At 36.9% G+C, this 17,456-nt stretch overlaps 1 protein-coding gene across 1 annotated transcript in view; it reads right to left on the reverse strand.

The window, feature by feature from the left end:
* ZRANB3 (zinc finger RANBP2-type containing 3) overlaps window positions 1-17,456 on the reverse strand; it is a 319,153-nt gene that overhangs the window by 280,634 nt on the left and 21,063 nt on the right. Inside the window, exon 2 of the mRNA XM_023193763.1 lies at window positions 11,390-11,557. Within this exon, the coding sequence (XP_023049531.1) occupies window positions 11,390-11,550 (161 nt within the window). The 5' untranslated portion in view covers window positions 11,551-11,557. The remainder of the gene's footprint in view (window positions 1-11,389; window positions 11,558-17,456) is intronic.

The raw sequence follows: 17,456 nt of genomic DNA on the forward strand, positions 1-17,456 counted from the left end.
ATGATAGACTTTTCTACAAATGGTGCTGAAATAACTAGATACTAGTATGAAAGAAAACAGAACCTAGAACTCTTACCTCACCCCATATTTAAAAATTGAGATAGAATATATATACACACACACACACACACACACACACACACACACATCAAAATAGAAAAAGGAAAACTAGGCCGGGTGCGGTGGCTCAAGCCTGCAATCCTAGCACTTTGGGAAGCCGAGACGGGCGGATCACGAGGTCAGGAGATCGAGACCATCCTGGCTAACACGGTGAAACCTCGTCTCTACTAAAAAGATACAAAAAAAAAAAAACTAGCCGGGCGTGGCGGCGGGCACCTGTAGTCCCAGCTACTCGGGAGGCTGAGGCAGGAGAACGGCGTAAACCCGGGAGGCGGAGCTTGCAGTGAGCTGAGATCCGGCTATTGCGCTCTAGCCTGGGCAACAGAGCCAGACTCCGACTCAAAAAAAAAGAAAAAGGAAAACTATAAAGCTTCCCGAAGAAAACACAAGATGATTTTGTAATCCTGAGGTATGAAATGACTTGTTTGAATATAGAAAGCACTAACTATAAAAGGAAAAGTTGATGAAGTTAATTTGTTTAAGTTAAAATTTTCTGTTCATTAGAATACCATACGAGAAGGAAAATCAAAAGGAGGCTACAGACTAGGGAAAATATTCACATGATATATATCTGGCAAAAGTCTTATATCTAGAATATGAAAAGGACTTCCAATAAATAATAAAAACGCAACCCTATTAAAACAAGGGCAAAACATTACAACACTTTACAATATATCTATTATATGTTGTATATAATAACTATACAAGGATGATTGGTAAGTACAGGGAAACATGTTCAACATCATTAAGAAAGTACAAAGTGAAACATAATAAGCTACCTCTCAAATAGCCATTCATTTTGAATGCCTAAAATAAAAAAGGCTAACAATATCAAATGTTGACAGAGATGTGGATCATCTAGAACTCTCATATATTGTTGATTCATGGGAAAAAGTTGGGCAGTTTTTAAATAAAGTTAAAGCAGACTCCTCTAGCAAAAGAACTGAAAACATGTCCACAGATGGACTCTAAGAATGTTAAGACCATCATTATTCGTAAGAGCCCTACACCAGAGCCAACCCAAATGTCCATCACCAAGTAAATGAAAAAAATAATTGTGACATATTCAGAGGTAAAACAACATAGATGAAATCGCTAAAACATTATGTTGAGTGAGAGAAGATCCACATAAACTGAATGATTCTGTTTGTAGCATGTTCCAAAACAGAGAAAACTAAGATACGATACAGTAAGAAATTCATGAGTCCATCTAAATCTAGTTCCTGTTTGTTTTCGTTTGCCACTGGATCTCTGATGAATGGATGGACAGAAATAGGAAGGAGGGAAGGAATGAAGGAAGGAGGGAGGGAGGGAGGGAGGGACAGAGGGAGGGAGGGACAGTTGGAGGGAGGGAGGGAGGGAGGGCCTGGCGCGGTGGCTCACGCCTGTAATGTGGAGAATGGCATGAACCCAGGAGGCGGAGCTTGCCGAGATCACACCACTGCACTCCAGCCTGGGCAACAGAGCAAGACTCCATCTCAAAAAAAAAAGGAAGGAAGAAAGGAAAATAAAGGAAAGAAAGGAAGAAAAGGAGAGAGGAGAGGGGCAGAAGGGGGGCTCTTCTTTATAATAAATTGCCAATTAATAAGTCATTTTACAGCCATCATGACAAAATTTGATTTGAACAGGAACCACCTATGCATGCTAAATCCAAGAGAGGGAAAATCAGAGAAGGAGCAGCATATTTGCATGGTCACAATATCTCATGTTAATTGTTACATACTAAACAACTGTGAGAAGAAAAAACAGTTAACTATACAGTGAAACCGGACCAAACTTTGGCCAGGAACTTGGCCTTGGGGCTAAGGGACTCAAAATAATACCCTGAGAAGCATATGACCTCAATCTCACTATGTACTGATGCAGGAAAGATTGCATAATCTAAATCTCATTGTGATGAAACATAAAAATAAGTTGAGGCCAGTGTCATGAAAGGGTAAGGAACTGGCCCACATTAAAGGAAACAAAAAGATATCATTAAATACAATAAGTGATCCTGGATTAGATCTTCACACTGAACAAAAAAACATGCTATAAAGGACAGTATAGGGACAACTGACAAAATATAAGTATATTAAAGTATTGTATAATAGTTCAATTCCAGCCACGTGCAATGGCTCATGCCTGTAATTCTAGCACTCTGGGAGGCCAAAGCAGGAAGATCACGTGGGGCCAGGAGTTCAATATCAGCCTGCGCAACATAGCAGAACTCTGTCTACAAAAAAAGACATTGTGCACAGTGGTGTGCACCTGTAATACTAGCAACTTGGGAGGCTGCGGTGAGAGAATCACTTGGGTCCAGGAATACAAGGTTACAGTGAGCAATGATCGTGCCATTGCACTCCAGCCTACGTGACAGAGTAAGATCGTGTTTCTAAAAAAACAAAACTGAGAATAAAAAATAAATAAAAAGTTAAATTCTTAAATGTGGTAACTGTGCTGTGTCTATGTAAGAGAATGTTTTTATTTAAAAAAAAACACATACTATACTATAGCATATTATTATTATTTTTAAAGTAAGTTTATTAGGAAAGTAAAGGAATAAAAGAATGGCTACTCCACAGGCAGAGCAGCCAGTATTGCAAATTAAAGGAGCATGATGAATGCAAGCATAGGTGTATATACATGTATGTGTGTGTTTGTGTAGACTGAGAGAATAATAAAGTAAATGTGGCAAAATGTTAAAAATTTGTGACTCTAAGTAAAACATACATAAAAGTTATTCTATATTTTTGTGGCTTTTCTGTACATTTGAAATTACTTCAAAAAGTTGAAAAAATAGAGCACCAAGTAACTATAAAAAATATACTTTAGTGACAGAAGTCAGATCAGTGATTTTAATGTAGGAGGATGGGATTGTTTAGAAAGAGGCCTACTCTGGATGATGGTAATGTTTTATATCTTGACGGAGGTTTTTGAAAACACAGGGGTATTCAGTGTATCAGAATCTACAAAACTGTGCACCTAAAATCCATATATTTTACTAAATTAAACGATACTTAATTTTTTAAGCTAATAAGGAAACCTAAAGCTTGGCAGGAGATGAAAATTAATGATTGAAATTCATAATAGTAAGCCTACCTAAAAATGAACTTGAGGTTTGAATTTATATTACCTGTGTGACCTGGGAAACTGCAAGCCAAGAATCTAATTTTGCAAATCCTCCATTGAAGAACTTACTCATTTACATCTCTCAAAATTTCCACAGACTGGCCAGGCGTGGTGGCTCACGCCTGTAATCCCAACACTTTGGGAGGCTGAGGCGGGTGGATCACCTGAGATCAGGAGTTCAAGACCAGCCTAGCCAACATGACGAAACCCCATCTCTACTAAAAATACAAAAAAAATTAGCCAGGCGTGGTGACATGTGATTGTAATCCCAGCTACTCGGAAGGCTGAGGCAGGAGAATCGCTTGAACATAGGAGGCAGAGGTTGCAGTGAGCCAAGATGGTGCCATTGCACTTCAGTCTGGGCAACAAGAGCAAAACTCTGTCTTAGAAAAAAAAAAAAGAAAAAAAAACCACAGATTAGGATTATTTATTAAAACAAAATTTAAGACATCTGCAAATACACTGGGAAATAAACCATCACATACAACAATAAAAGGCAAAATTAACCTCTAAAGGACGTGCAAGAATGTAAATAAGTATGACTTACATAAATAAGTATGTTCTAAATATTTACAGAAATAAGACAGAATCAAAACATTGCAAAAAAAGACACTACCAACATAAGCAGGCAGAGCTGAATTGGACTTAAAAATACACTTTCTGAAATTAAGAACAGAAAGTTAAAAGTCCCTATTCTCCAATTTCAAGAAAGGAAAGGACTAACTGTTCTCTGGTAGTCCCTACTCAGCTAATCCCTAAAGTATACACAGAAATTTCATACAGTCCTTAAACACTCCTGTTTTTGAAAGTCTCCAGGCTTCCAAAGCCCAGTGCAATACCAACTCTTTGCTTTGTTTAGAAAGTCATGGCTAAGAAGCACAGTTCTCCCTTGTTTATCAAGAAAGAAATTGAGTGGTTTCTGATTTCAAATATATTGAGTGATGGTCTCATCCTTAAGAGAATTCAATAAATTAATTAACAGCAAAAGATAACATCAGTAAGCCTGAATATGGCTAAATGCAAAATATCAAAACTACAGCACACACAAAAAAGATAAGAGGTATACAGGACACCAAAAAAGCAATTAAGTAAATGTAAAAATAATTCATGTTCATGGAATGAAATATTCTGTATTATAAATATATCGATTATCCCCAAACTGATCTATAGATGAAATAAAACTCCATTCACAATCCTAGCAAATTTTTTTGTGAAAATTGATAAATGACTTCTACAATTTACATGTAATTCAAAGAGTCAATAATAGCTGAGACAATTTTGAAAGAGTAAGGCTGAAAGATTTATACTATCTGATACCAGAATATTTATTATAAAGCTACAGTAAGAAGTATGAAGAAGTATGGTACTGACACAAAGATTGCAAACAGAGAAACAAAACAAAGAATCTACAACTGCACTATTCCATGTGGTAGGTACTAAACATGTGACTATTTAAATTTGAATTAATTAAAATTAGTAAAATTAAAAATGCAATCATTAGTTGCACTAGTCACACTTCAAGTACTCAATAGCCATCTGCAGTGAATAGCTACTGAATTGAACAGTATACATAAAGAGTATTTCCATCACAGTGGAAAGTTCCATTAGACAGCACTTACCTAGAAAGGTATACACATAAAATTACTTGATTTATGACAAAAGTAACATTACAATGCAGTAGGAAAAAGTCTTTTCAATAAATTGTGCTAGATCAAGTAGACATTCATATGTAAAAATAAACTTAAAAATAAGTAAGTGAGGCCGAGCACAGTGGCTCACACTTGTAATCCCAGTACTTTGGGAGGCCAAGGCGGGCAGATCAGTGGAGGTCAGGAGTTCGGGACGAGCCAGGCCAACATGGTAAAACTTTGTCTTTACTAAAAATACAAAAATTAGCTGGGCATGGCGGTGTGCACCTGTAGTCCCAGCTACTTGGGAGACCGATGCAGGAGAATCGCCTGAACCTGGGAGGCAGAGGTTGCAGTGAGCCGAGATCACGTCACTGTATTCCAGCCTGGGAGATAGCGAGACTCTGTCTCAAAAAATTAATAAATAAATAAGTAATCAATCCTGATGTCTACTTCATACCATATACACAAGACAATTCAAAGTAGATTGTAAATCAAATTAATGTAAAAATTAAAACAATAAAGCTTTTAGAAGAAAACACAGGAAATCTCTTCATGACTTTGTAGTAGACAAAGATTTTTAAAATTTGATCAAAGAAGTGACAGCCACACCGGGCACGGTGGCTCACGCTTGTAATCCCAACACTTTGGAAGGCAGAAGCGGGCGGATCACAAGATCAGGAGTTCCAGAGCAGCCTGGCCAATATGGTGAAACCCCGTCTCCACTAAAAATACAAAATTTAGCCGGGTGTGGTGGCAGACGTCTGTAGTCCCAGCTACTCGGGGGGCTGAGGCAGGAGAATTGCTTAAACCCATGAGGTGAAGGTTGCAGTGAGCAGAGATAGGGCCACTGCACTCCAGCCTAAGAGACACAGCTAGACTCTGTCTTTTTTTTTTTTTTTTTTTGAGATGGAGTCTTGCTCTGTCGCCCAGGCTGGAGTGCAGTGGCCGGATCTCAGCTCACTGCAAGCTCCGCCTCCCGGGTTTTTATGCCATTCTTCTGCCTCAGCCTCCCGAATAGCTGGGACTACAGGTGCCCACCACCTCGCCCGGCTAGTTTTTTGTATTTTTTAGTAGAGATGGGGTTTCACCGCATTAGCCAGGATGGTCTCGATCTCCTGACCTCGTGATCCGCCCGTCTCGGCCTCCCAAAGTGCTGGGATTACAGGCTTGAGCCACTGCGCCCAGCGACTCTGTCTTTAAAAAAAAAAAAAAAAAAGAAGAAGTGCCAGGCATAGAACGAATACGGATAAAGATTATGTAAGATGACATTAAAATTGAGAATCTCTGCTTATCAGAAGACATCATTAAGACAAGGAAAAGGCAAAACACAACCTGAGAAAATTTACTTGCAATAAATATACCTGATAAAAGACTCATATCCAGAATATAAATCTGACAAAAGGACTCCTACAAAACAATAAGAAAAAGGCAAATAGACAATCCAGAAGAAAAACAGATTAGACATGAACAGGCACTTAACAAAAGATGTCCAAATTACTAATAAGCATATGATAAGGTATTACATTTTACTTATCATCAGAGAAATGTAAATAAAAACCTCAATTATACATCACTATATACCTACCAGAATATCTAAAATGAAAATAAAGAGAGGCAAAATGAAGTGTTGGTGAGGATGAGATATAAATGGAACTCTTAAACACTGTTGATACAAGAAAAAATTGGTGAAATTACATTGGAAAATGTTTAGCAGTGGTATGGGTTGAATTATATATCGCCAAAATTCATATGCTGAAGTTCAAACCCCCAGTACCTCAAAATGTGACCTTATTTGGAAATATGGTCACTGCAGACATAATTACTTAAGTCATTAGGGTATCACCAATGTAATGAATATGACTAGTGTCCATATAAAAAAGGCAAATTTGGACCTAGACACATAAACAGAGGGAAGATAATTTGAATGGAAATAAGAAGAAAACAGTAGCCTACAAGTCAAGAAGACAGCCCTGGAAAAGACAATTCCTTCACAGCTCTCAAGAGGAACCAACCCTGCCAACACCTTAATTTTGGACTACTAGCCTCCAAAACTGTGGGAAAATAAATTTCTGTTGTTTAAGCCACCCAGTTGCAGTATGCTTTTATGATAGTCCTAGCAAACTAATATAGGCATTATCTACTAAAATGGAATATATGCACACCCTATGACCCAACAATTCTTCTTGGTAGATACACATCAAAGTGTGTATATACGTTCACCAAAAGATTTGTACAAGAACATTCATATCATTACTATTTTATGAGCCCCAAACTAGAAATAACCCAAATGCTCCACAGTGGTATGAATAAATTATGGTATAATCACAAGATGGAATTTTACATGGCAATGAGAATGAACGAACTACAACCACATACAAAAACATAGATTGATCTCACAATAATGTTGAGAAAAACAAGATACAAAAGAATATACAATTATGATAATATAGTTGAACAGGCAAAGCAATCAATAATGTTAGAAGTCAGGATAGTGGTTACTTTTCGAGAGAAAGGAAGTAGTAATGATTGGAAGGGATAAGAGGGAGGTTTCTGTGATGCTGGCAATGTTCTATTTCTCGATCTTGGTGATGCTACACGGTGAAAATTCTTCAAGCTATACATTCACAATCTGTATACCTTTGTCCGTGTAAATTATGTATCAGTTAAAAAAAAAAAAAAGTACTTTAAAAAAACTGAATAGGTTGGTTAAACAGCAGATTAGACCAGCTGGTTATGAATTGTATAAGAGAACTTGGGCCGGGCGCGGTGGCTCAAGCCTGTAATCCCAGCACTTTGGGAGGCCGAGACGGGCGGATCACGAGGTCAGGAGATCGAGACCATCCTGGCTAACACGGTGAAACCCCGTCTCTACTAAAAATACAAAAAAACTAGCCGGGAGTCGTGGTGGGCGCCTGTAGTCCCAGCTACTCCGGAGGCTGAGGCAGGAGAATGGCGTAAACCCGGGAGGCGGAGCTTGCAGTGAGCTGAGATCTGGCCACTGCACTCTAGCCCGGGCGACAGAGCAAGACTCCGCCTCAAAAAAAAAAAAAAAAAAAAAGAACTTGAAAACAGTCATAATGTAATAAACAGAGAATATATAAGAGACATTAATAGAGGCATAGGATGAAGGGAAAAGGTCAAGTATAAATCTAACTGGAATTGCAGCAGACAAAACAAATGGGGGAGAAGCAATATATGAAGAGGGAATAGCTGAGAATCTCCTAGAATCAACAGACACAAATCCCAGATTTAAAAGGCACAATAATCCTAAACAAGATAAATAAAAAGAAAACCATACTGAATAAAGTGTAGTGAAACTGCAGAACTCCAAAAACGAGAAAATCTTCAAGTCAGATGATGCACAAAGGAACAAAAATTGGATGGATTTTTTTTTTATTTTAAAAAATTTCAAACTCACAGAAAAGCAAAAGAGAATAATTCAATGAGCATACCCCGCAGATGATACCACTCACCAATGAAGACACCCACCAGAATATACTACTCACTAAATTCACACTGTTAACATTTTGGCTCATCCACTCAAGATGTTTGTGAACATAAGTCCTTCCCTTTTGGGAAAATGTAGAAAGTATAGCACTAACAATAGCACTATTCTTCGTCTGAAAATTCTTTATCATGCATTTATTAGAAACAAGAACATTCTTCTATTCAACGACAACACCATTACCTCATCTAAGATAATCAACATTAATCCAATAACATCATCTAAATAGAGTCCCGATGAAATTTTCCCAGTGATCTTAAAAGCGTTCCCTAAAGTTTTTCTTTTTACTGATCCAGGATCTAACCAAGGCTTGTGCATTACTTTTAGATGGTATAGTTATTAGGTCTCTCTCAATTTAGAGACTTTCCTTGATACACTACTTCCTTTGATTTTTGATGACACTGAATCCTTTGAAGAGTCCAGGTCAGTTGGCATGAAAAAATGTTCTACATTCTGGATTAGTTGGACAGTTTCACCATGATTCCCAGATCAAATGTTTCCAGTAAGAATACCACATAAGGTAATGTTATGTCTCTTCTGTGCACCACATTAAGCATGTGGCTATCCCACTATTAGCAATACCAAGCTTGGCCATTTTGTAATTTTTCCCTTTGTAATAAATAAGTCATCTGTAAGGTGCTATTTTGAGACTCAAGGGTATATTATCAATGACAATTATGGAAGACAGAAGAAAGGAGGATACAACCTTCTAAGTGCTAAGAAAAAAATAACTATTAAAGCAGACCTATATTGCCAATGAAAATATTACTGAAGAATGAACTCAAGATAAAATATATCCTGAAATTATTTTTAAATCCTGAAATTATTTCATGGTCAAGTAAACAAAAAACTTGATGGGAAACATTTCCAAGTTTTCATTTTGCCAAATAATATAATAAAAAATTTCCGCAACTAACATCATGTTTTCAGAAAAGAAAGGACAATTCTAAGCCTCCAAAAAAGAAGACTTAAGCTCAAAATAAATGAAGGTTCTCTAAAATAAATGAATTTTGCTTTATGAACAGCACAGTTTTTATTTTCTCATTTTGCTACATGTATCCATATTTTGTTAGGACTGGTTAACAGTCCAGAGACAAGTGTTTGGAAATTACTAAGTCTAGCTACGGAAAAGGGAAAAGGCATTTTATTTCACCATTATGAAGAACTCAGTCTTCTTTTGTAACCACAGTAATTAGGATTATAAAATCCATTTTATAGTTAATGAATCTGAAGTATGAATTGTTAAAGAAGCATGCACAGCATCACAGAGATAGTAAGTGGCTCAGATTTAAACCAAGTCTAAACTTAAAGCGTATGTTCTTTCTACTCTGCCATAGTGAGAAGCCCAACCACACAAAATATGAAGTACCTAAAGGAGCTAAAGGCTGTCAAATGGCAGTTTAAAATGTCATTTGTGACTGAATCTTCAGGAATTTGAGGACGGTTAACAATGTGAATATGGAAGAGTACAACTTTTCTAACTCCATAAAAGCAATGGAAATCTACAGAAGTGATGTCTAGGGTGGATAAACTGAGAAGATGCAGGTGTAAGGTGAAAAACACCTGGTATATAACCTTAAGTGTCAACTAACAGTTATAAATACAAATGTGTACAATATAAACAAACTACTAATACATGAATCTCAATAAGACTACAACAATTTTAAAAAGTTTTTCATAAACAGCACATACAACTGGATTCCATTTATATAAACCACTAAAAACAGGCAAAATAAAAAACATCAGATCAATGTGAGAGTGGGGACTGACTGAGAAAGGGAATGAAGTAACTTTCTAGGATGATGGGTTTAGGTTATAAAAGTATATGCATTTGTCAAGGTTTGTACATTTCATTAATTAAATCACAACAGAAAAAATCTATAAACAAATATGAATTCTAGTTAATCATACATCTACTTAAGTATATATGAGAAAGTATAATAATGTCTGCAATTTACTTTGAAATAAATGAAAATAATAAAATGGACTGATGGGGTAGAAGGATAGAGGGATGGATTAATAGATAAATACGTGATAGACCAAGCATGGCAAAATGTTAATAATAAACTGCGTGTGTTACCTCTACCAAGCATTTACTCTAACATTCTTTCAATTTCGTTGTATGTTTTTTAAATTGTTCATAATAAAATGTTGAAGAGAAAGTATATCATATATGTGACTGTGGAACTAAAACAATGCTATCCTTAAAAATATAGAAAACCATATAATGGCCCAATTTGATGGAAGAGATCATATAACTATCATGAAGTTTGAAAGAAGTAAAGAAATACAGACAGTACTATAAGGTACTCATAAGACACACCCAGAAGTTGCTAAATCTAAGGTGAAAAGTAAAATGAATAAAAATACAATGGATGGGTGCAGTGGCTTATGCCTCTAATCTCAGCACTTTGGGAGGCAAGGCAGAAGGATCACTTGAGCCCAGGAGTTTGACCAGCCTGGGCAACATGGTGAAAACCCATCCCTAAAAAAAAAAACAAAAACAAAAATTACCCGAGTGTGGTGGTGTGCACCCCATAGTTCCAGCTATTCAGGAGGCTGATGTGGCAGAATCACTTAAACCCAAGAGACAGAGGTTGCAGTGAGCCAAGATCATGCCACTACACTCCAGCCTGGGTGAAAGGGCAGAGTCTGTTAAAAAAAAAAAAATCCTTCTGGTAAGAGACAAAAAAACCAAAAAACGATGGGAATAAGTTGAATGAGTTTCATGTAAAAGCAATACATTCTAGAAAACTGTCAATATATGAGTTGCTGAGAATATCTGATAACTGAAATAATTAAGATAACTGAACATACTTTCTCTTAAGAAATCACAATTGGTTCAACATATTTCAACATGAAGTATAAGTCAACCATAGTAAATGGATAAAGCTAACTTAGTCACAATCAATTCTACTAAAAAAAAAGATTGTTTGAAAAGAATAGTTAGAACAGAACTTTGTTTTTAATACACTTGCCAGGAATTTAATATTTTTAGCATGTCTTAAAAGAAGAATTTTACCTGCCATTTCTTTTGAGGGCAAAAATGATGCCATCTTTCTGGAATGGAAGCAGCTTTGCTCTTAGTCTGTCAGGCAAAAAGTCCAGCAGTTTATCAGACTCACTTGTCACACAAGAAATCTGAGGTGTAAGAGACTTCTTTATGTTATGAACCCTAGGCATGATGATCCTAAAAAACAAAGACACAACAAAAAAGGGAGGGGTATAAGAAATAGATATTACTAAGTATGTTACAGAATCACATGTAAATAATATTAAAGTATGTATTAACAGCTTTGACATACCATTTAAATAAATTAAATCATATTCTCACAGTAAACTACTAAGAAAATTCACAGCACTGAGTTTGAAAGCAATCACTTAAGGCACTCTCTAGGAACTCAGCAGGCACTATTTCAAGCCCTAATACCATACACCAGCTTAACGCCACAAATGTATTACTAAAAAATTACAAATAAACTACATTTTCCACAAATTGGATAATTTTTAAAATAAGGGATGAATCTGCTAGAGAAAGATGAGTCCTTTAATAATTTATCCTTTTATGGATCCACATTTTCATATCACACCAGATTTTCTAAGAGTGAGGTAAAGCTGCATTTTGAAAAATTATAAAATACAAAGACATTAAGTCCAAAATCAAATTTATTGTAATTAAATTAATGATTATTAAATTGTTTAAATATTAAAATTAATTTTTTTAATGAGCTGAATCCACAGTATAACTCTGCCTTATTAACACCTTCCTCACCCCCTGGTTTTCCACAGATGTTATTTTAATTTTCTATGACATAAAAATTTCATATATCTGTAAATTCTTATAAATTAAATATTCTCACTGGAAGAAAATGTCCTATTACACCACTACACTACAATGCCTATCAAATAATAATATTTTGTATTTAGATGGTACCCTGCCTTCTGTTTATGTATTATCTCATTTCATCTTTTAAAAACAGTTTGCAGGCCAGGCGCAGTGGCTCACGCCTGTAATCCCAGCAGTCTGGGAGGCCGAGGTGGGTGGATCACGAGGTCAGGAGTTCGAGACCAGCCTGGCCAGTATGTTGAAACCCCGTCTCTATTAAAAATACAAAAATTAGCTGGGCGTGGTGGCACTCACCTGTAGTCCCAGCTATTTAGGAGGCTGAGGCAGCAGAATCGCTTGAACCCAGTAGGCGGAGGTTGCAGTGAGCCGAGATCATACCACCACACTCCAGCCTGGGAGACAGAGTGCGATTCCATCTCAAAGAAAAAAAAATTTGCTTTTTTCCTCAATTACATGCAGACTTATGTAACTATAACTCTCTTCCATCCAAAAAAGTAACCAACTTCTGTGTCTACTAAGGTCGAGAATAAAGCAAGTGTTTATTTATTCATAACAAATAGGTACTACATGCCACAACCTACAGAAGCAAGACCCACACACTCATAAGGCTTATATTCTTCGGGGAAGACTAAAAATTAGCAAATACATAAATATGATGGTTTTCTTTTTTGTTTTCAGCTGCACCTCATCGAATGGGAAGGGTGATTAATTATAATACAGCACAAATAGTGTAAGGAATTTAAGAGACTACGAGTCACTTTAGGTAGGCTGACCAACAGTGGCCTGTCTTAGGAAGTGCTATTTGGCTTATGGTCTGAAAGATGTAAAAAGCCACCCAGGATAAAAATTAAGAGAAGAGCAGTCCCAAGTAGAGAGCATCAGTGCAAAGGACCCAAATTGAGAAAGGGCTTGGTGTTTTCAGAAAACAAAAAGAAGGCTAACATGGACCAGGCACGGCGGCTCATGCCTATAATCTCAGCATTTTGGGAGGCCGAGGTGGGCAGATCACCTGAGGTCAGGAGTTCGAGACCAGCCTGGTCAATGTGGCGAAACACTGTCTCTACTAAAAATACAAAAATTAGCTGGGTGTGGTGGCGCATGCCTGTAATCCTGGCATGACAATCACTTGAACTCAGGAGGAGGAAGTTGCAGTGAGCTGAGATCACACCACTACACTCCAGCTTGGATAACAGAGCCAGACTCCATCTCAAAAAAACAAAAGAAAAAAAAAAAAAGCCAATGTGGCTGATGACCCAAAGGAGGGAATGGTATAAGATGAAGCTACCGAGATAAACAAGAGCCAAATCATATACAGCCTTGATAATAACTTTGGATTCCTTTTTAAGAAGGAAGGAATGCAAATGGAGTTTGCTGTCCTGTATACCATTAACCAAATGGGACTATTTAAATTTGAAAATTCGGTTCTCCAGTTTCACCAGCCATGTTTCAAGGGCTCAACAGTAACATATGTCTGGTCCAAGCTAAGATATTTAATAGTAAAGATACAGAACATTTCTCTCTTCACTCAAAGTTCTATTGGACAGTACTCCATGGAAGGTTTAAACAGGGGAATGACACAATCTGACTTACATTTCAAAAAACACCTGAAGGAGATAAAGATTTTTTTTTTTTTTTTTTTTTTTTTTTTTTTTTTTTTTTTTTTTTTTGAGATGGAGTCTTGCTCTGTGGCCTGGGCTGGAGTGCAGTGGCCGGATCTCAGCTCACTGCAAGCTCCGCCTCCAGGGTTTACGCCATTCTCCTGCCTCAGCCTCCCGAGTAGCTGGGACTACAGGCGCCCGCCACCTCGCCCGGCTAGTTTTTTGTATTTTTTAGTAGAGACGGAGTTTCACCGTGTTAGCCAGGATGGTCTCGATCTCCTGACCTCGTGATCCGCCCGTCTCGGCCTCCCAAAGTGCTGGGATTACAGGCTTGAGCCACCGCGCCCGGCCGAGATAAAGATATTAATAGAGTCAGGAGATAAATGTTCTTACAGGATTTGGCCACTCAACAAAGCCTCCACTGCTTCAGTAGGCAACCAAATTTAGAAATGATTTATGAGTCAGTTCTGTCTGAATAAGGTCCTCATAAACACTTCTGAGTGGGCCTCCATAGGACCCTCTCAACACCACCACCCCCATAAAAAAACTTAGCAAGGAATAGAGAATGGAGCAAAAAGGGAAAGCATGAAAGCAGGAAAACTGTTTTCAGGTTGCAACAGACAAGGCAAAAAACCTTTAACAGTGAAACTGAAAAGATTCAGGAAGTGTATCAGAGGTAAAGCAAACAGCACCTGCTGATGCAGTACATATAAAGAATAAGAGAAATGGAGAATCAAAATGTGGACCTAGAGTGATGGAGTTAGTGATGCAATTGGCTGGGATAGTGAGGACTACAGAATAAATAAATAGGGGAGAAAAATAATCAATAGATATCCTTTGAGATGGCTATAAGATATGAAGTGGAAAATGTCAGGTATGCTTGAAAATAATGAGCCTAAGTTCCTATAGGGAGAGATAGAGGCCGGATACACACGAAAAATATCACTTTCCCAGCCTGCCTTGGAGCTACTAATCAGATATACCTATTGTGGACTTTAGAACGTCAAAACTCAAAGGAGCAGAGATTAAGTAAAATTCATTCTGGCAAGGCTAACAGCAGCAGAAAACCATGTCCACTTTCCAGAAGTAACAGGAGTTTCAGAAGCACTTTTTAGGGTCAATGGGATGAAGGATGCAATGTTTTTGGCCGGGCGCGGTGGCTCAAGCCTGTAGTCCCAGCACTTTGGGAGGCCGAGATGGGTGGATCACAAGGTCGGGAGATCGAGACCATCCTGGCTAACACGATGAAACCCCGTCTCTACTAAAAAATACAAAAAACTAGCCGGGCGAGGTGGCGGCGCCTGTAGTCCCAGCTACCCGGGAGGCTGAGGCAGGAGAATGGCGTGAACCCGGGAGGCGGAGCTTGCAGTGAGCTGAGATCCGGCCACAGCACTCCAGCCTGGGTGACAGAGCGAGACTCTGTCTCAAAAAAAAAAAAAAAAAAAAAAAAAAAGGATGCAATGTTTCAGGGTGGAACACTGGCAAGAAGTAAAAACTTAAAAACAAAATAATTTTGTTGTTTATCATCTTTATTTAAGACTCCTTTTTTTTTCTTTGCTGGGTGCAGTGGCTCATCAATGTAATCCCAACACTTTGGGAGGTTGAGGCAGGAGAATAGTTTGAGGACAGGAGCTGAAGATCAGCCAGGGCAAATAGCGAGATCCTGTTGCTTACAAAAGATCATAAAATTAGCCTGTTGTGGGGGTGCATGCCTGTAGTCCCAACTACTTGGGAGGCTTGAGAGGACTGCTTAAGCCCAGGAATTTGAACTATGATCTTGTCACTGCACTCAAGGAAAGGAAGGAAAGGAAAAGGAAAAGGAACGGAAAGGAAAGGAAAGGAAAAGAAAAGAAGAAAGAGAGAGGGAGAGAGGGAGAATAACAAAGCAAAATGACTCCTTTGCACTTTACAATTTTACTAAAAATTTTAATAGACACTCCAAAAACATCTGGTAAATTGGGGTCACTCTGCCGCTTACATGATTTATTTTTAAGAGGACTGACTCAGGCACAATATTTGTAAAAATAAACAATGAAACTAAAGTTATATTAATCAAAAATTTGTTTTAATAGTCACAAATAAGAGAAAAAAGTTATTTAAATGTGAAGATTAAAGAAATCTAAAACATTATGAAAATGTACAGAAAAAAATTTCAGTTGAACTTAAGATTATAGTGTGGCTCATTGATGATTTAAGCAGATATTTAGATACATAAAGAACTTTAAAATACATAGTGGTACAATCTGATGAATAGAAAATGAATGTTTTTGTTAATCCTAAAAATAATTTTAAAAATATTATTTTCTGTTTATAGGATCTAAAGTAAAAAAGGTATAATAACGAATATCTCATGTAGGTTCGGCCACACAGATTTAATTGCTACAAAAAGTCAGTTGTAACCTACATTACATTAATAAAAGAAGATGCAGATTTTATCTTCATTCTAGATTACCAAGAAATCTAGAATTTATAGTTATAATAATGTGCATACTTCTTTAATCATGAATACTGTATTTAGTTCAGAGGTTTAGCTTAAAAGGTTTTATTCAATATATGTATACTAATTTACTTGCAGTAAGGCGGGGGGAGCCTATCAAAATGAAACCAGCAATACATACTTTTAAAAATATTTTTCTTCCAGAAATATTTTAATAATCATTGACCATTTCCAATAAACACCCACTGCATGCCCATCAATTAAAGAGAACCATAACAAAACAGAAAACTTACCATATGGCTATGACTTAAAGAAAAAATAATGTGGACAGGAGCACATGAGCAAAGTCCATTTAAAGTCACATTCCTTCTTACGGGCTATGAATAGGCATCTGATTAGACACCAGAATAAAACTTACTACAAATGCTGAACCATTTAGGTCAAAGAACCTCTAGAGAAGCATCTGTCTTCAAAGGGATTCTAGTTTGAGACTCAATTTTAGAATAAGGTATAACAGACATGTTAACAGAAGACATACAAGATGATAAAAGAGGGTGTCTGCAATTCCCCACATACTCTGAACCTAATACAACAAATCTAGATATTAAAAAATTATTTTTCTTTAAACAATTGCCAAGTCTAAAATCAAAGATAAACAGAAGGCACAACAGTTTTGTTAAGGTTGTTATCTGGGTTTTGGGAATATTTTGTCTTTTGTTTTTTTACAAATACAAATTAAACATGAAAAAACTCTACTTCAAAAAAACTAACAGTTCAAGAAAAGCCTATCCAGTTGCATTCTAGACATTTAAAACCTATATCAGTTTAAATTTCAATGGCAAAAACAGTAGGTTTTAGAACTGTTTTGTGATCCTACATCAGAAGAAAAATTCTATTCCTTTTATTCAGTTTTCAAACATTCCAGCGAGAATCAAAATTGTCAAATTTTCCAAATTTTAAACATACCAGTCAGAATCAAAATTGTCAAATTTTCCAAACGCACTGTAAAAACAGGTTTTAGAAGTGTTTCATGATCCTGTATCAAAATAAAAATTATATTCCTTTTATTCAGTTTTTAAACATTACCAGTAAGAATCAAAATTGTCAAATTTTCCAATGGCAATTTCTCCACACCAGAAAGTGGTCATGACTCTCAAAGAAGAAACAGTTTGGGGTTTTCCTGCCTTCAAAATGTTATCAAATCCTG

The sequence above is a fragment of the Piliocolobus tephrosceles genome, chromosome 11 (assembly GCF_002776525.5).
Source record: "Piliocolobus tephrosceles isolate RC106 chromosome 11, ASM277652v3, whole genome shotgun sequence".
NCBI lineage: Eukaryota > Metazoa > Chordata > Mammalia > Primates > Cercopithecidae > Piliocolobus > Piliocolobus tephrosceles.